Source organism: Hemibagrus wyckioides, linkage group LG05 (assembly GCF_019097595.1).
Source record: "Hemibagrus wyckioides isolate EC202008001 linkage group LG05, SWU_Hwy_1.0, whole genome shotgun sequence".
Classification (NCBI taxonomy): Eukaryota; Metazoa; Chordata; class Actinopteri; order Siluriformes; family Bagridae; genus Hemibagrus; species Hemibagrus wyckioides.
This window is the reverse complement of record NC_080714.1, coordinates 17,750,428-17,770,945: the sequence shown is the minus strand read 5'-3', so window position 1 is coordinate 17,770,945 and position 20,518 is coordinate 17,750,428. Positions and strand designations below refer to the sequence as shown.

At 36.4% G+C, this 20,518-nt stretch overlaps 2 protein-coding genes across 3 annotated transcripts; both read left to right on the top strand.

The window, feature by feature from the left end:
* Nucleotides 1-99: 99 nt before the first annotated feature.
* On the top strand, nucleotides 100-5,772 carry atp5pb (ATP synthase peripheral stalk-membrane subunit b). Its single transcript, XM_058389868.1, has 7 exons — nucleotides 100-253; nucleotides 1,028-1,064; nucleotides 1,184-1,329; nucleotides 2,426-2,589; nucleotides 3,703-3,828; nucleotides 4,267-4,446; nucleotides 5,553-5,772. Exons 1-7 carry the CDS (start codon nucleotides 226-228, stop codon nucleotides 5,628-5,630), a joined length of 759 nt encoding a protein of 252 aa, XP_058245851.1. The 5' UTR covers nucleotides 100-225; the 3' UTR covers nucleotides 5,631-5,772.
* A 307-nt stretch (nucleotides 5,773-6,079) lies between these two features.
* On the top strand, nucleotides 6,080-20,344 carry eps8l3b (EPS8-like 3b). 2 transcript variants are annotated; one of them, XM_058389866.1, is made up of 20 exons: nucleotides 6,080-6,246; nucleotides 6,933-6,987; nucleotides 7,715-7,782; nucleotides 7,881-7,945; nucleotides 9,738-9,896; nucleotides 10,064-10,213; nucleotides 10,856-10,947; nucleotides 11,126-11,259; nucleotides 12,795-12,913; nucleotides 13,032-13,152; nucleotides 13,245-13,315; nucleotides 13,665-13,739; nucleotides 14,005-14,150; nucleotides 15,371-15,542; nucleotides 17,300-17,331; nucleotides 17,859-17,952; nucleotides 18,340-18,444; nucleotides 18,568-18,653; nucleotides 19,744-19,876; nucleotides 20,050-20,344. In XM_058389866.1, exons 2-20 carry the CDS (start codon nucleotides 6,956-6,958, stop codon nucleotides 20,089-20,091), a joined length of 1,896 nt encoding a protein of 631 aa, XP_058245849.1. In that variant the 5' UTR covers nucleotides 6,080-6,246; nucleotides 6,933-6,955; the 3' UTR covers nucleotides 20,092-20,344. The 2 variants fall into 2 exon arrangements, with proteins under 2 accessions (XP_058245849.1, XP_058245850.1); XM_058389867.1 differs by having other exon boundaries at nucleotides 6,908-6,987.
* The last annotated feature ends 174 nt before the right edge of the window (nucleotides 20,345-20,518 follow it).

The following is a 20,518-nucleotide window of genomic DNA, read 5'->3' as shown; positions in this document are numbered from 1 at the left end:
CATCCCACCAAATATGTCGTGTCAAAACCACGCCACCTGCTGGTTGATGGTGTATCGCGAGGACCCGGATGTTACTGAAGCGGTTAAGCGAGTTCTCGCGATATCACATGTGAGATTTCTGTAGCACCCTTGCTCGTTGCAGAAGGGCACAGTGAGGCCGAGGAGCGCCACTGTCTGCTAAAGGATACATTTCGGCCTGGGTTATCGCCCTACCTTCCTCCAGATATGCTGTCCAGACTTGTGATAGTTTCAGGTTGGTCAGTTTAAACAAACAAAAAAATTCTAAGGTTGTTGCTTTACAGTTGTTTTAGTTATGCTGCTCGGAACGTATGGCGAATGTGAAGTTGAAGGGTAAAAAGAGCAGGCCTAGCTAGCTAGCTAGCTAACTAGCTAATGCTTTGAATGAATTTCCCAGTGAGATTAGGGAAAATATACACGGGCATTTCAGAAGTAGTTTAGTAGTTGGAGTTAAAATACTTCCCGCAGATTTTTGTTGATATTTGTACTGTCAGCAGACTAATTATTAGCTTAGACGCTATTAGCCTTAGCTACACAACCATGCAATGCCGGTAACGTCAGATGTCCAGACCAGACGTCCTTCATTTAGACCAAACTCGTGTATTACACACTACATCAGGAGAGCTGTGAATACTGGAGTATAGTTTTTATATACGATTACATCAAGCTAGTGTGCAGAATGGATTTGAGCTAGGTATAATGTTGTTGGAGAGTTTAGGCACTGTTCTGACCTGTAGATAAAATGGTAGGTTACTGTGATCAATAAAGGAAAGGATTAATGTATTAGATCCAGTAGACTGTAATAAATGCAACTTGTGGAAGAGATGGCAAAGTGAAATGTGCAAAAATGAACGTCTTTCTGCTACAGCATATTTCAGTGTACTTTGATAGAGGTCGTGTACATTTCTTCATATCCAGCTTGCCACCTGAGCAACTCTGTATGGAATTGTTGTCAGTCTCATTGTGAATGACATTGACATAATGGATCATGTATGTTATCTGTCTGCAGGTTCAGCCCTGAAAAACACTGGTTCCTTTGGGCCCTGGTATGTATGCTTCGAGTCAGTGATTTGTTTTCTGCAAATGAAAATTTGAACGTGAAATATGTCAGTAATGAAATTGATTTAACTTTGGAAGTGAAAGTCTATCAAATGTTTGTTTTCAGTGTGATCCAGGCGTCTCGTTCCCTCCACACGTCTCCTCAGAGCCTGGCACCTGTACCCCCTCTGCCAGAGAAGGGAGGAAAAGTCCGCCATGGAATTTTCCCAGAAGAGCTCTTCACACTGCTGTACCCAAAGACTGGTGTCACGGGTAATTATATATATTTTTATGTGTCTTTGTTTGTAAACAATATAAGGATTCCGGAAAAAAATACGCAACATTTATCTAGAGGTTACAGCTTGTAATTTCCAATATCCAACCAATAAAAGCCAATGACCCCTAAACTTGAAACTCCTACACATAAACTTGCTAGATCATAGTCTTCTCAGCAATAGTTCCTTCCCTGTTTAGGGAGAGATGTCAAGTCAATATGGCTGCACACAGTGTCTGAAGTAAACAAAGTAGCTCTTACCATTGACTGCATTTTATTTATCAATCACCGTAGACATATTTGTAACATAATTAATAATAATTCTATTGACTATACACGTTTGAGAAGAAAAATGTAATCACACATCGAAGTTAGCTGGCTAGCTTATTGCTGAGAAAATACTAACATGAAGGCATCTGTCTTTCCCGACTTCATATTTTGAATTAATCAAGCTTGAAAATGACATTGCAGACTGAAAATTTCCACATACTAGTCAAGTTGAATGGAGCATTAGTTTCCTAGTTAACAACAACCAGATGAAGAAAATAAATCCTACGTCCTGTTGACTTTAAAAGTAGCATGTTTGATTTTTTTGGTGTGATGCACCTCTGTGCTGTAACTGTAGCGCATTAACATACGCTGGCCGAGATGATCTGTCTGAAATTAGAATGATTTTTACTACCTACTTATTTCTGATTTGCAAACTAGCAGGTTTGTGGGAACTCAGATGCAACTGCAATATGAATTGTAGCACACCCCAGCCATTAAATTCACTAATACAGAACATCACATTGCTATTAAACCTGTGGACATGCTCTATCCAGATTAAGATGATATTTTTTGCTTGCAGTGCGTGGAGAGAACACCACAGCTTATAGCCCATGTTTTCCAAAGTCCTGCTAGTCAAGAATGAATATACTTCTTTCCTAAGTTGCTGTACTTAAGCAGCTAGGTAGCTCACCATATGTTCACATTGCACTAGCTACTTGTGTTTAGCTCAGGCAAATATGTGTTTGCAGGTATCTTTCAGCCAGCAGCCATTCAACTTTTATTACAGGTGTCACAGATTTAGTAATAACGTGCTTGCTTTTCCAGGACCTTACATGCTTGGCACTGGTCTGCTCCTGTACTTGCTCTCTAAGGAGATCTACGTCATCAACCATGAGACCATTGCTGCTGCTTCCATTGGTGCCGTTTTCATTTATGGTGTCAAGAAGTTTGGTCCCCAAGTAGCAGCTTTTGCAGACAAATTGAATGAGGTGGGTATTATAGTCATGTTCATTCTTTTGTACATTATGGTACACGCTGTGGTTGTTACGCCTTGATAACTGTTCACACTAGTGAGAGACACGGTGACATGGCAGTTTGCTATGTACATCACAGATTCACATTTCTCTGCGTTATTCATTGACGAATCATATGCCCAATGTAGTACCACCTTTTGCCCCCCATTTCCCTGTTTACAACTTTTTTTTCACACCAAAAAAAATGGAATAAAAACAGTGTGTATGTAGCTAGAATAGTTGGCTTGGGCTGCTAACTGTATTTTGCTAATATGATCATGCTGCTTTAGTGCAATTGTTGTGTTGTGTTGCCCTTGATCAGTGCAGCAATTACAGTATTAGTCAGCTTACTTTGCTAGTCTGCTAATAAAATGTAACATACTTCAAACAAACAACATATTCACTTTTCTGCTTTTTTTAAAACCTTATACATTTTAAATAAAAGTAAATCATATATATTACAGCAAATGTGTGCTGTAGACCGTACATTTTGGCTACTACTGATAGGAACTAAAAGCACTATATGGACAGTGCCTGCCCAATAGAGACTCCACAAGAGACAGTCTACAAGCAGGACAAATGGCTTGTTGCTCACTAACACAAAAGCAGGGTAAGGTGGGTTTTAAATGCATTTTAAGTGAATGCTGCTATTTCACATACTAAAGTAAGACCAGGCAGGATCAGATGATGGTTAGCTAGTATGCTCATAACAATAATGGGTAAATGGTATGTATTACTAAGCAAACTTGCTTGTTGCTACTTCTGTAGCCATGCTACTATGAGATTTTATGTTATTGATTTTTCTCACAGTACAATTTTCAAACCAAATCAAAATATGTAGTCTGCACACCATCACACTGACTGCATCCTTAAAAAAATCAATATAAAATGACAATGCATAAATAAGTGCAAGAAACAAAAAAGTTTCACTGCAGTATCTGTTCAGTGTGAAAAACATACTGAAAACAGAAATTCCTTGAAGGAAATGATTGTTTAATCTGGAACAGTTTGACATGCAGTAATTAATGTATTAAGCGGTTTAACTTAAGTTCCACAAACCGTGACATTTCCTGTTTGCTCTCCTTGCAGGAGAAAGTGGCAAAGATCCAGGAGGTGAAAGACCAGGCCATGGGCAGCCTGGCTGATGCCATCGAGCAAGAAAAGAAGGAGCAGTGGAGAGTGGAAGGAAGGAATATGCTTTTCGATGCCAAGAGGGTGAGGAAGTCAGAGACATGCTTTTTTGCTTTTTTTTTTAATGTCTTTGCCACCAGGTGGTGCTAATGGCATTATGTTTTTGTCTGTCTGTTCATGTATGTTTTTTTCTTCTAATCTGAAGTAAATTCTGAGTGTATTTAAAGCATACAAATTAGTAACAAGAAGGACTAGACTTATTGACATCAGAGACATTCCTGGTGATGCCGTTGGCATTGGATTCTGCTTGTTATAAAAGGAAAGTTTTTATACACAATCTGTATTTTGTGTTCAAGCGATAAGTACTGTGGCAATCAAACTACAGCCTGAGCTGGCATTTAAGCTATAAATGTATGATGAAAACTATAATTGTCCTTGTCCTGGTCTCTAACTTTCTCTGACGGATCAAACACACCCCAGTAAATTTATATCTAAACATGTCTCTTGTATTCTGGTTTACAGAACAATGTGGCCATGCTGCTGGAGACCAACTACAGGGAGCGGCTTCACATGGTCACCAATGAGGTAAAGAAGAGGCTGGATTACCAGGTGGCACTTCAGCATCTGCAGCACCGCATGGAGCAGGAGCACATGGTCAACTGGGTGGAGCAGAACGTCATAAAGAGCATCACACCACAGCAGGTACATGGTTCATCACTGTCTTGTCTTTGGATTTGTCTGGCTATGGATTTAAAACCCTCCTAAACCCTTGAGGTCCTTGATATTTACTTCTTCTGGAGCCTCTTAATGTGAAAAAAACAAAATGGTTGCCTAATTGCTGTAGACATTTTGTCAAACCCTTTTTGTTACATGTCGCACTACTATCTGTTTGGGTTGGTAGTGCATTAATTGAATATGGTGCATGTGTAATTTAAGATTGGCCCAACACTATTGTATGTAACAAAAATAAATGCCTGCAGTGCTGTCAGTTTTATTTTTGTATTAGTAATATAAGCACAGTGCAGCTGTAAGCATTACAATACCAGTAATAATGCAATAAACAAAGGCACTGCTAAAACCGGTAACTGTTGTTAGGATCCAAATTCACTATAAGAAAGGATAGATGCTTTTTTTTTGTTGTTGTTGTTTTAATTTACTTTTTTGCAGACACATTAAATATAAAATAAATTCCAAAGGTATGTTTAGCACAAACATAAGAACATAATTCAATTATTTAAATGTTAGTCCATTAAATGTGTTTAACAATGGAGCTATTTATTAACCAGAACACCAGACAACACATCAGATTCAAGATACAGGTCACTGTGAATTTTGGCAGTTTTGATTAAACCTGTTCAACTGATTGGTGAAGAAGAATAACTCAGTATTAAATGTAATACCTTCTGGTTGGGGTTTCCATCACTGAAACACATCACAAAGGTCACAGTCGACTGGTGGGTTTCACAGACTTAACTCTGAGAACTACTACATAAAAATGTCAAGACATTTGTAAATGAACTGTTTAAGTAATGTTTGTACATTTGTTTCTGATGAGGATGTGGCCTATAAATTAAATGTTTCAGGGCGGGTGTAAGCATTAATTTTGTATTAATGAGCATCTCATATAGCACATCTATATAACAAAAGGTTTTCTTTCTTATACATAAGGTGGGAGGTGGAACTGCCCAACTCCCTCTAAATGCAACATTGACTCATGCCACTAGACGGAGCCATTACTCATCACAGACATATTCATCTTAAACTCTCCCAATTGATTTTTTTTTTCTCTCTCTCTGTTTGATTTTCAGGAAAAGGAGAGTATTGCTAAGTGCATCTCAGATCTGAAAGTACTGGCTAAAGCCACTCAGGCCAAAGCCACAGCATAGGTTTCTGTTGATGAACCTCTCCCAAATCCACAATGGAGCCACCTGCTTTTCTTTATGAATAAACTGTGTCCTCGTAAAGATGGTCTGATCTTGTCCTTTAAGTGTACATACACATTGAATAAAGTATTTGGTTATTCACTAACCAGCTTCTGTGTGTTTATTCCAGAAGACCAGTCACTGTGTTTTCATTTGTTGATTATGAACGATGGAATTATTGACATTCAGCACTATGACAACCATCCTGTACAAATTCCAATTTCCAAGTGTAAGCTAGCCATAAATGCTATCACCAGCTTATTATCCAGGAGCGTGACGTTCCAGCTGTCCCCAGTTCATGCACCATCTTGGGCCTTTTGAACAGGTTGGCAAAAAAGGTGTTGGCCTTTGTGTTCCCAACCTTTGGACTGAGTATATAAAATTGGATTTTCCATTAGAGTAGCTTATATTTAGCGTCTTAACCTACCTCTGTGTACTTCCTCTCTGATCCTACAGGTGCAGCTGGACTTTGCACTAGGGTATTTGCTAAACGGAAAACGTTCGGCAAATTTGTGTTAAATGGTGGTTTACCGCGATTAATAATGGAACATTAAACTTGGGACTATACAGATTTTCTCAGGTAATGTACTTTTGAGAGATATTTAATGATCTGTCTAAAGATTTGTAAGGATGGGGTTTGTTTGATGAACTAGGAAGGGGATCAATTTTAATATCCTGACAGTGGTACATTTATATGCTTTACAATTAAGAACAATCATTCTCGTCATTTTGGTATGAAGAGGGTAACTGAGAAAGCTTAGACATGTAGTTCCATAATATGGTTTGGAATTTTCCATTGTTTGACATGAGATCTTACTACGTTACTCTAATGTAGATCAAAACGTTTAATTTCAATAATACAGTGAGAACTGTACTGAGAAAACATTGTCTTTCAGACCCATAACAGTTGTGAGCAAACTTTTTTGTGAACCTATTTTTGAAACTGTTCTTGATAAGTTTAAATAAATCCTACAGGTAAAGTGTAAAACTTCTGTAATTTTAAGATTTAACCATAAACTTGTACAATAATTTGGTGTACAACATCATTTTATATATTTTAAAAATATATTTATATATTTTATATATATATATATTTATTTAGTAACATGTAATTAATGATTGCAAGATTTGTAAAATTATTGCCAAAAAAAGTTAGAAGCTTTAGTTTACTGATATATTTGATGTAAGGTCACTAAATACCTTAATGAATATGAATAGATTTTCATATTTTTTTGGTTCAGATTGCCAGCTCTGTTTTTTAAATAGGTGTGTGACATTGGAAAGGAAGAATGTTCATGAATGGCCCGACTTCCCCCTCAAGGTATTCACTTAGCTAAATGCTCATTTTAACCACAATAAGCTGGAAGAAAGAATGGCTTCAGGATGCCGCAAACTTATATATGGCAGCTTTCATTTAATATTTTGAATACATTAATTTGTTCAATATTAATAGTTACCTCACACTAGATGTTAATTTGTTAGCTACGTTTTATGAATATTGATATTTTATGAATATTCATCAGCTGTATGACTGTTGTATGGTTTTGCACATATTTTTTCATTTTTATAGTTACAGTCAAGCTTGGCCTGGTTTCTGTTAGGGAAAAATTGATTAGGATAAAAACTTCTAGTTCAATCTGGCAACCATGTGCAAAGCAGATGTTGCAATATCTAGTGCTGACGTAAAATCATTTATCATGTTTTTTTCTGTATCAGGTCAAATACTGCGTCACTGCAGCAAAAATAACACAGAGTTTTTTGTAATTTTTAAAGCCAAGGGCTTTTTTTAAATAGATTATCATCTGATGTTAATGATGAAAAATTGCATTATTAGCTAAAACATTTCAAATACATAAGAACAGCGTTAGTGAAATCAATAAAAATATTACTGAAGCTTATTAATATGGAGCACAAAATGTTAGCAACTGTTTGTAAGATATTTTTAGGTTGATGTAAAGTGAAACCTCCCATCCACTACAGTATTATCTGCTAATGTGTCATATGGGGTGCAGTTCAGATACACAGACTGTATTGTGTTTATATTGTAGAGGTTTCTCCTCAGAAGCAACCTCTCAGAGGACTGATATGTCTCGACCCAGTGCAAAATCCATCTATAGTGAGTAAAAGCCTCAGGCCTTTTTTTTTTTTTTTTTAAGGACTACAGTATGACTTCTGACTTCTGTTTATAATTCCATGTTTTCTCCTGAAACACAGTGCAAAGGAAGGAATATTTGGAGAACATAAACAGAGAAGGAGATGCTTTTCTGTACAGAGTGGAGGTAAGGAGAAACCCAGCCAACATTTTTAGAACACTGGTACTGGTATAAGTTAATCATCACAAAGTATTTTAGACATAAGTTTTGAGCCTGACCGTAAAACCCGTTGAAAACATAATGAACCCTCTAATAGCATTATTTATACCAGAGCACTGTTCTACTTCAATTATACTTCTAGTAATTTTTTTTGTAATATACCTCTCCATAGTAACAACTTTTTTTTTTTTACAAGGATTAATTGGATGGATGCTCCACATCATCTAATATTTCTGTAGGGAAATCTTTATTTAACATTTAGGGAAGGAGTGTCCAGCGTCAGTGCTAATAATAAAATGTAATAGTCAGAAGATAGTCAGAAGAAAATCTGCTCATTTCCACCACAAGAGTGTTCTCAGGACAAAGGACTTAGTACTTTGTGCTTTAGTGCTAATATGACGAGCTGCATTTTTCTAGCGTGCGAGAAAAAAGTGATAACAGGAACTAACCCATAGTATCAAATGATGTGTCACTGTTTAATAATTTGTTGGCGGTTGACAAATTGCTGTGGTATAACAGGACTAAAACAGTTATAAGAAAGTAATAAACTTCAGTTTGGTAATAAGCTGCTATGAATCACAGCATCCAGTTTACTCCTTATCTGTTAGCTGAGTATAACTTTATCAAATCACCTGAATAGTATATCTTACGTGTAGTATATTCACAATTGTATAATTTTGAGGACACTTTTATAAATTCAGATGTTCAGTTAAGGCACAATGAAATCCAAGCACAGAGATGTTAAATCAGTCAAACCTCACTTTGGATGGTTAAATGTTTAGGCTGAATAAAGATGCTTGGGTCTTTTTCTGTAAGGAAACCCTCTGGTAAAGGGCCCTGCATATGTATACTGTAAGAAAATCCCCCAGAGGGACAACTGTGTGGGCTGCTAGCTATTTTTTGGCTGTATTTTCTTTTAATTAAGCAAATGCAAGAAGGATATATAGATAGATTTTGAATATACTATACAGTATGTAAGTTTATACAACATTCATAAAAAGGTTTGGATATATGAGAATTCTGTTATATTGAGGCATGTACTGATCAGGAACATTTAATGTTTTCACTATATTTGTTTAATTCTTATAATAATATTATAATAATTGATATGATATGATATGATATGATATGATATGATATGATATGATATGATATGATATGATATGATATGAGCATGTTTGCACATTTCCCTTATACCTCCAGGGATGGGGTTTGGTTCCTTTCGCCGCCCTCTGTACGTAGAGTTTGGTTTCCTCCTCCAGTGCACACATGCATTGTAGGCTGATTCGCATCTCTACATTGTCTGGATGTGACCCTTTGATTGTGCCCTTTGATGGGTTGGCTAGGTTGTCCCCTGTCTTGTGCCCAGAGTCTCCTGGGACTGGCTCTAAGCTCCACGTAATCCTTTGTAGGATAAGCCGTACAGAAATGGGATGGATAGATAAATATATATTATACAAAATATATAAATCTAATATTAGATGAATGTATACAGACATGAGTTAACATGGACCACTAATCACCTAAACAGGAAACAGCCCAGTTAAAGAGAACAAATAGTTACAGTAGATAGATATACAGCATTCTGTACACACATACAAGGAAGTAGTAATTGTTGATGAAAAGCCCCTTAGGTGTGGAGTTTTGCTGTGATTTTACTCTCTCCCTCTATTCATGCTTCCAGTATAAAGAGTTTAAGTTTCACAATGATCATTATACAGAAGTACACCTTTTCTTGTTAATTATTTTGATTCCTCAGCACTTGTTTACGTGCGAGTTAAATGGGAAGGAGGCGAGCAACTCTGATGACAGCGTGGCCAAGCTGAAGAGTCTGGAGAGCCGAGGGAAAGTGTGGGGTCAGGATATGATCCTGCAGGTGCAGAGTGGACACTTACAGCTGTGTGACGTGGAAACAAAGGTCAGGGATTACCTTATAGCACAAGTTTTATTTCATTTTTAGGAATATCATAAGGGCATGTATATACAGTATCTAATGTGCTTGAATTATACTGTTTCTTCTCTCTTCTATATACTCATTTTTCCTCCAAACCGACTGAACTTGCTGACCTGACTTGCTGAATCCAGGAGGTCCTGGATTCACTTCCTCTTGGCAGCATCTCACAGACGAAAGCAATTCTGGACAGCTGTATATATGACTCCCTCTTGATGATCACAGCTCAGGACAACAGCCGGAGGGCTCAAAATGTTTTCTTGTTCCAGTGTGAAGAAACTGGGGTTAGGACTTTAATCTCACTATTGCATATGCTCGCTGTGAAAATCAATAAGCATTGTTCTTTTTTTCCCTTAATAACCTATTTGAAGTTTTGTGTGTCGGTAAGTCAGTTAGATGTACACAGTTTATTGCCAGGTACTGCTCACCTACCGTATAACAGCACTTTGTATGGATACAGTTACTGACTGTAGCCCATTAGCTGCACTGTAATCATTAATCATTACGTCCATGGCTAATCAGATATCATTTGTTTATCAGATTCTTCTCAGGATCTCACAGCAGTGACACTGGCATAGCAGTAGTGTTGGTATCATGCTGGTATGAGTGTCTGAGGAGAAGTAACATTGCTAAGGGTTTTAAACACCTTAATGTCACAGCTAGCTTGAGAAACAGTCAATCCACCAAACAAGAAGTGACACTATGATCAGCAACTGACATTGGTGAAGGATTTGAGGAACTGTTGTAATTCCATAGAATGAGATATTGTTGTTAAAGTAGTTTTTTATATATATATATATGAACTGAGCACTTGGTTTAAAAAATGTGTTTTTGTTTTAAGTCACACAGATATAGTAGCTGGAAAAGTAATGTCAGTGCTACATGTGTGTAGTGGTGAAGGGATTTTGTATTTCTGAATTTTACAGGCAGAAGAGGTGAAAGCTGACTTAGACAGAGTGATCCAGTACATGGATGAACATCCAGGACTCCCACCAAGTGAACCACCATTGGACATCAGGTACTGAACACTGCTATGTGCAGGTGCTCCTGGGAATGTGTGTCTGCTCTTGAGAAAATCGTCAAGAAAGTATTAATAAAAATTGCTATATCTTTTCTAAAATGTTATGTGCATATCAGTATGCAGTGTAGCAATGTGTGCAAACAAACCCTGTATTAATATTTCATATCTTCTGCAGGAGTAATCTGGAGAACATAATAAGTCAAGGTTATTCAGGGGGTTTTCGTAGACCTGTCCCCTCTCCAGTGCACTCCACACCTCCTCCTCCACCTGAGTATCCTCCTTCTCAGTCCAACAGCTATCAAGACTATGGTAAAAAAAAAAAAAACTTTGGCTAAGCATGCCAAACATTTAAAAACCTCATTATCCAAATGTATACAGAAAGAAGGAAAGTGATCTATTAATGGAATAGCAAATTTTGGAAGAAAGAATAAAGATAAATGACTTAAGAGCTGATGGGTTCGATTCTGATCAAAAAGATGCCTAGGTTCACAGTGCTGCTGCTACCTGTTCCAGAGACATGAAATCCAGAGAGAAAAGTCTTCCAAAGTTTATCGAGAAGCACAGTATATCTAGCTTACATAAGAGGAACAACAAAAAACAGGATGCACTAGAATGCAGCAGCACATATTACCACACATCACCAGGCAGTTTCAGCTCCAGTGGCTGTTTGACCTCTGCAGGCTGAGTTAAGTTTTATGCCAAAACAAGGACGACGGTTAATACCAAGACAACAAGAAGGAAGTGTCTGAGACGGTGAAACAAAGGGCAGGAAATGGTCGAAAATGTATAAAAAATTATTCTTGTTTTTAATGTAGAAAGTTGGACAAGGTATAACTTCCAAACCTTGTTTATTTGTAAATGTTTCTTAAGGGTTCTTGTATAGTTCATGGTTCTTAGCACCCTAAAGGCGATCTCCTTGTAACTCTCTCTGAAAACAGATCCCTCTGTTGTAGAGATCCACATGGAACTAGTATAGGTTACCCTCAGATGGACAAGTGGATCTCAAGTGGAGTCAGAAATCTCATTGCAGGTTTATTTCAAATCCTTTTCAGTGAATGTACAGAATTGTACAGTCACAATGTAAGATTTTGTGATTAAGTAAGAAATAAACCATGACAGGGTATGCTGTTATATGAAAATAATATAAATAATATACAACTATAAATAATCAGCAGCAACAGAGCAATATTACTTATTTTCCTATGAACCACCTTTTCAAATCTGTTTATAGTTACATTGTGTAACGTCTCTGAAGAAAGTTAGCTTGTGTTATTACTGAACTTCTAACAGCTATATACAAAAGTTCCCTCACCATCTGCATTTTTGTAAGTTAATAAGGCAAAACATGCAGCTTTTCATGTTACTGAATAACCAGAAAATACAAAGTCCTCTATCTTGGAATCATTTCTTGGAACAGCTTTACCTCAGACTGCTACAAAGTGCTTACACTGGAGACTCCTTCTATAAATGTTAAATAAATTTCTTACACAATGCTTAACCATACAAAAAAAATGCTGTTAACTGTTAATCTTAGATTATGTGAAGTGTCTGGCATAACAGTCCCTCTGCAAGGTACCATAGAAATATTTACATGTTAAAATATGCATACTTATTTAAGCATGTAAATTGCCATGCAGCAGGAACTACTGTTAAAGGAAATCAGAATCTAAATCGAGAGTATAAGAGCACTGTAGTATAAAAAAGGTTTAATAAATTGATTGAAAATGTTATGTCACAACCCACTATTTTTTTTAAAGCAGTAGTTCTTGATTTCTTTTTTTCAATTTAGATTTAATCCATGATTTCATTCTTAATTCTTCTTATGTACAAAATTCTGTTTCCAGATGATCACCAGCCTCCAGTGTTTCCACCCAGAGAGGAGCGCTATCGTGAACCAGGCATGCATGAACGACCAAACAAAACAAATCAGCAGCCTTCTCCTAACGACATGGAGAGGAGTGTGGTCAGTTTATCTTTAAATAACTAACTTCTTCTCATCCTTTCGTCTTATCATTTTGAAACACGCACATGCTTGTCTGGTTGTTTGCCTATACATTTATTTAAATATCTTTTCTCTCTAGGAAATCTTTAACCATGTTGTGGCTGACATTGAGTTCTTTACTGGCAAAGTTGAAGCAGCTTTAGCACAAGAGGCCGGAAAGAAGAAAAAGAAAAAGAAAGGCAAAAGCACAATAGTATATGGTAGGCAACAGCATTGTGTTCTAAGTGATTTTTCATTTCAGCAAAGTGATACATAAGAATTTCTTCATTCTTTACTCTTATTTCCTGTGTAGGTGAAAACTTTCCTTCTATAGAGGAATTTATGGCCTGCCTTCAAAAATTTAAATATGGCTTTAATCTCCTTGTAAGTTGAAAACTGGACCTTCACAAATCTGTCCATTACAAGAAATCTGTGCATATTGTTTTACATGTCAGATTTTTTTTATTTCAGCTTTTTTTAATTATTACTTTTAAATATATTTGAGTTGTTAACTACTTAATGTTTTAAACTATCACACTGTAAAAGATGTTAATCTAGTTTTTTAGTATTACTTTGATACTTTGACTTTCTCAGCAAATTAAAATGAATGATAAATGCATCAACCAGTACCTCATCTACTTGTTCATGAAACATCTGGGCTAAAATGCTCCAGGACACCATGTCCACATTGTATATAGGGACTAATAGATTGTCTTATTGTTATTGTTTTTAGGGGAAACTTAATGGACACTTAAATAATCCCGAGGCCCCTGACTTTATCCACAGTCTTTTCTCCTTCCTCACTTTTGTGAGTATTTACCAGTTTCACCAGTTGCCTTTGCCTTACAGTTTAACCTGTTAAGGAATAACAAAAAGCTTTAATTTTGCATTTTCTTTTTGTCATTGTTATGCACAAGAAGTTTAAAAAAAGAAGCTTTCTCATGTGCTGATAATACTTCTGATAGTCTTCTATTCCTAAGTCCAGATTTGTGTCTGTCTTTTTGTTTGTTCTTGTGTTTGAATGTACTAGGGCTCTTTGAATAACTAACTTTTCTCTCCTGCTGATGGTTTAGCTGGTGAAACAGTATCCTCCTGATGTGCCTCCTGCAGTTGTGAGTCCCTTTCTCACAGAACAAGCTCTGCAGCTCCTCAGCCAGGTGATGACTCCAGAGGAATATCAGCTTTGGAACAGTTTAGGAGATGCTTGGAATATTCCCAGGTCAGAATATTTACAATATGAGGCTCATGAAGAGTGTTGCAGTGATGCATTAAGACCATTGATGATTAAGATGATTCATGAAATTATCTTGGCTTAATACAATAAAATAACGCGAAACATTTATATTGTTAAACAAATTTTTCCATAAGAAATAATGTAAATGCAGATAATCCAATCCAGCCACCCAAAATAGTTGTGCCAACAAGCTTCAGCTAAAAATAGATCCAACCACCCACGCCACCAGCAAAAAAATACATGCAAGAAATCACGTAAATCCTGAATGCATGCTGAAGGCAACATTTATAACATGAGTTGACGCTTTTGAAACAACTTTCGCTGATTAAACAAAAAACGTAAAATTCATAAACTTGCTTCACTTGGATTTCCACTGACACAAACAAATTTTGAACGGCTCACGACGTACAGGTATTCACATTGTCTTAGGTTGTTTTTAGCACTAATTCAGGGTATTGTTCTAGATATTTGCTTTAATGCATGGGTTGAATCTCCACAATGCCGTAATAGCTGTGGAATCTAAAGAGCATTGCAAGAAATGTACAAGCAAATAGAGGAGCCGCAGCCAAGCAAATAACATCTGAATCTAGCATTAGTAGGCCTCTCAGAATGCACCACTTATTAGACTTGTTGGCTTCAATAATCAAACATAATGTGTGTTGTCGATGTCTTGCTGGCACATTAGGGTCCATGATATCCATTAACGGATGTCTACATAGCACAGTATAGCTGGTAGACATGTTACCAAAGTTTATCCACATCAGATAGAAACTGTGTCCTGTATGATAATGTGCTTTGTGCCAAGGCATTGGTTCTGGTTGGCATTGCCTTGGTTCCAGGAATATGAGAGCAAGTTATTTATTGCACCAGTGAACTGCACAGTTCAAGAATCTTAATGAACATCATAGGGATGAGGTGGAAAGGTCTGTTTTCTTCAAGACTCTCTGCTCCAAATACATGGATCTAAACCAGGTTATAAGAAACCTGGCCTAGATTATTTTTTATTAATATAGTTGAGGTCAAAATTTGATCACTGTAAATGTTTTAAATAATAATGTACTCATATTTATTTAAATCTCTAGCAGGCACCTAAACAAACTGGAAACTCAGCATGTACTAAATGATGTGTGGACTAGTTTAGTATCAAATGTCATATTACTCAAGAAGCTGTGTACTACACTGGAATTCACTCTCTTCATTCTTAGATCAAATTGGCCGAATGCAGATCAGATACCACCATATATTCCAGAGTTTTATGATGGTTGGCAGCCGCCTGCACCGGCCCCTCCCCAGCCAGGTCCCATGAACCATCCTCTGTCACGGAGCAACAGTCAAAGGTTTCCAGCTGAGAATGATATACAGCAACGACCTGGACAGGTAAAACTTCTGACCATCACCGTAGAGATGAGGTTTCACTAGTGCCTGAGTGAAGAGTTACAGTATGAAAAAAACACATCTTATACATATAGAATATACACTCCAGCTTCTGTTTTGCTAAAGTCCAGAGAGATACACTGAGGTAACTTTTGTTATACATAAACATACATCAAATTCTAAATAGAAATGTGAAAAAATACTCGTTAATCTCGGTAATCAAAAACGACATTACCATTGATTGTGAAGATTTCACACAGCAAGTAGCAGTCATGATGAAGATCAGGAGTTTTCCCAGGACGTTACTAAACAGCATTGATGGAAAAAGCAACATAGTCATAGCAAAGACCGTAAACATTCATGTTACCACAACTGATTGTCCACTTACAGGTACACTGTGCAGGATTTCACAAGATGCTCTCAGACTAATTATAAGGAAGATAAGATAGAAGACATTAGTCACTCTGAAAGAGTTGCAGGAAGACCTGAAAGCAGCAGGAACAATAAGCAAAGAACTGCACCACAATCATGTCTGTTTATACACAGTGTAAAACTTCTCAGATATACAAGCAGCACAGACAAATCAGAACTCTTCTGGAACAAATATAGAACTCTTTGGAATTCATCATTTTTAGTGTTTGGAGATTGAAGTTTTGCGGTCTTGTGACCCCAAGAACATCACAGTGATGTACAGAGGTGGGAGTGTTATGATATGGGTCTGCTTTTTAAATACTTTATTCATAAAGTCATAAATACTTGATTTATTCACTCCTGTTTGCTCTTACTTATCATTCTGTATATTTTCATTAGATTTTGTTCTTTTGGTTTTTTAAATGTAAAGACTGTATATACAGAACTGGATGAGCCTTTAGAGTCTTGGTCCTCTAAAGGTTTTTCTCTACATAGTTTTTAGTCTTATAATATTATAAATCTTTAGCTATATTTCGTCTTTTGGTCACTAGGGCTTCATGACAATTTCTTTATAGACTTCGTACAAAAAAGATGAAACAAAACAAAAGACTGACAGTCCATACTGCACTTTTTGGTTGCTTTTTTTTTTTTTTTTTTTGAAAAATGTGCATACCATCTTTTCCACACAAGCAACGTTGTTTTGTTTGCACTGCTTGCTTAGCTTAAAAAGAAATACCATCCTGTATGTGAGCCGTTGTGAGTGAACATGTTCCCACAGGTGGTACACAAGTGCAGTGGGCAATTACACATCATTAGAAGAAACATGAATGGAGCCGTGTACTGGGACACATTAGATGAGTTTGAAACAAGACAAAATAGACATTTTAACAAAGACAATGACCGCAAATACAGCCAAAGTATCTAGCTTCTCAAACATTTACATGCCCTAGCCAATCCCCTGACTATTTATTATATTATGAAACTTATTATTATATTATGAATATTTATAAATTATGAAACACTTAGAGAGACTTGGGTGCTGAAGATGATTTGCCAAGATGAATGGGCCAAAATCGACCATGTATATCTCAAACCTTTACAACAAAGTGGCAACTTAGTAATTTAATTTGTGTCCATTTTTAAACATAGTTTTGTTTACAGTTAATACATACTTTTTGTTCATATTTATTAGTGCAAAGTCAAAAGATGGTATGTGTGTTCAAGTGGATGTATTTACAGCGCGATATTGGGTAACATCGAAGAGTCTCTAAATACTTCCCATCACTGTTTGTAAAGTGTATTAAATGATGTTGACATTGTTAACACAAGCTATTTGTTTTCTGTTCCAGGATAACAGGCCTTTTGGCGTTCCGCCTGAACGGTAAAGTTTGTGATAATAATGCTACTCATTACTCATTGCTCCTTGCTGTTCATCATGAGTCGACAGTATTGCCATCTGAATCATAATACCTTAATCACGTAAAGTATGTAAAAAAAAAAAAAACTCTAATCAAGGTTGTTTTAGACATTCAGTTTGAAAAACAAACAAATCATAAATGATTTCACTCAAATTGTCATTCATTTTTATACAAAAAATTAACAATGTGAAAAACAACTGTCCTGGGCTTATTCCATGACTCCTGTTTGCTCATACTGAACACCCTTTCACACTAAATAATGTTTGCCCCTATACTATAAAGTTAGTATGACTGTAACCTCTGGCTTATACATTAGTAATATACTGTAAATCTACATCAAAATACCTCTTTGGTGTCAGTGTCTACTCGTAAACGTACTTTACAAATAAACTGAATAATACATACATTTAGGAGCATTAGGGGCACTGTTAATGTCATTCCTGTAAAATTATGCATCTACAAAACTGTTATTTGTTGCCTGATCTTGTAGCTCTGGAGAACCTCCGCTCCACATGCGTGTGATCTACGATTTCACAGCCAGAAACCGTCAGGAGCTGAGTGTGATGAAAGGTGAAATGGTACAGGTAAGATCTATTGCTGAAAAGTAGGGGGAAAAAACTTTGTTCATACACTCCTGTTTGCTTTTACTTATCATTTATATATTTCCAACACATTTTGAACTGTATTTTATATAACCCTGGTGACTATATTACATATTTATGGCCTTTGATCAAGATTTCTGTGAAATCTGCATTAAACAGTTTCTTTATACAAATAAGTTTTAATAAAATCATATGGGTGTGACTGATAAGCCAGACTGCATTTAATAGCTGCTTTTTGTCTTTTTTGAAAAGGGTGCATACCTTCTTTCCCACGCAAGCAACATTTTTTTGTTACCATTGTTTACTTAGCTTAAATACAAGAAACACCACCCTGTATGTGAGATGTTATATGTGAACATGTTTCCACAGGTGGTACACAAGTCCAGGCAATGGTGGATAGTGCGAAACAATCGTGGCGAGGAAGGCCATGTGCCTCCGAATGTTCTAGAGCCTGTGAATGGTGAAGCTCCAGGAGTAAGTTCATCCAGGTTTAAAGCCTCATCTATCATTTAATGTCCTTTCTGATTTGAATGTTAAGAAAACAACGAGACACACAAGAGCTGTTTAACCTCATCTTCTGTTGTACCACTGTGTCAGAGAATGAATCGACCTCCAAATCTCGACATGAAATCCAGCCCAGAAGAAGTCAGGACCTGGTTACAGTACAAGGGCTTTTCCAACTCGTAAGGAACTATTTAGCATTGTGTATTAACTGCAATTTAAAAAGACACACAATACAATAAGCTTCAATGGGGTTTCATACAAAGACTAAACAGGTCATGACATTACACATATGTTTCATCAGAATTTAGTAACTGATATTCATATATCCTTGAAGGGAAGCTTGCTTTAATTATAATAGTTCTATAGTGTGACATAAAGCTTGAAATCAAATGTGGAGACATGGTGTTTTCCTTCATGACTTCTTTGTCAGATTACATATATTTGTACTAAAGCTGCTAGACTGATAGGCGTTACGTTATGGCAGTGTCACACTCTTGTAACTGGTTAACAAAGAAATACTGCAGCTGTCTCTGATAGCACAAGTATTTACACAGTTCATCCCACCCTCTTTATCATCATATTCCTCTTATCAGTCCCTTAAAGCCTGCCATACATTTAACATTCATTCCAAGTACATTTGGCACAGGTGTTCAGACGTTAAGTAGCTGAATTGTCATACTGTTCATTCATAATTTTTCAATATAGTACAAATATACACAAACACTATACGGCCCAAGGTATGTGGATACCTGATCATCACACCCATTTGCCAATTCCAAAACCAGGAGCATTAACACAGCATTGTTCATGCTGATAGTTTTAAAATAATAGATTAATTGTTTTACACATTTTTTTATAAATGTATATTGAACATATTCAGCTATTGTAGGCCTTTTGGTTAAAACCACATTAAAAAGAAAGAAAAGCTGACGTTATTTAAATATGTTAAACAACCGAGTTTCACAATTGGGCCACCAATGTGTTAATTACAGATTACAACTGACTTTTACAGAAGCCTGTAAGAGTGGAGTTACTCAATAAACTAGTTACACATGTGTGGGATTTTCACTTTATGTGTATTTTACTTACTGCTATTGCACATAATCAGTTTCTGCTGTTTTTGGAAGGAGTAAAGTACAGAGCACTGTTACATCAGATAGCAGCTGTGGGTCAAAGTGTTGGCACCATATTCAGTTATAACACAGTGCTGTAATACACACCTCCCTTTTCCTTCCTAAGGTTTTATGAATGTGAATTTTGTGTTTCTAGGACTGTACGGAACCTGGGTATGATGAATGGAGCATTGCTTTTGGGGATGAAGCGTGATGACATGCGAGCTGTGTGCCCTGAAGAAGGAGGTCGTGTTTTCTTCCAACTGCAGGCCATAAAATCATCTATGGCAGTATGTATAAATGTGCACACACACACACACTGTTTACCCAGAACCCTAGCTCTAATAATACATCAGATCAAAAATAAATACTGATTTATACATTTATTGTAGAAGACGGCTAATAAGAAAGGATATATTACACATTTTTCTGCATATTTAAGTACATGAACATGTTTCCACAGCTTGCCAGTGAAGCAGATTATAATCACTACAATGGCCGCTAAACCTGACATCATAGGCTTTGGTGAGGGAGCAGATGCTGATTAATGGATTCACTCTGAAGATCACAACCGAAGTTATTCTCCAAAAACATTTTTAAATAGGTAGTTAAAATCTATTGTATTTGATCGTGTTTATGTTGTATTTATCATCTAATTTTTAATATGAAGTTAATATTGAAATATAAAAAAAAGTCATATTTGTTGAATATTTATAGATTCTATGATCCAGGTTAATCTCTCCACAAAAAATTCCAAAGACCAAATGATTTTATATATATAAATAAAACTCTCTATATAGCTTATGTCTGTATAATGCATTCCTCTTTAATATATAGACCTGAATTATGTCATTTATTGTCACAATATATTATCTATGCTCTCTAGAATGGTTTTGAAACTTCCGATAAACCATTTGAATGTTTAAATAAAA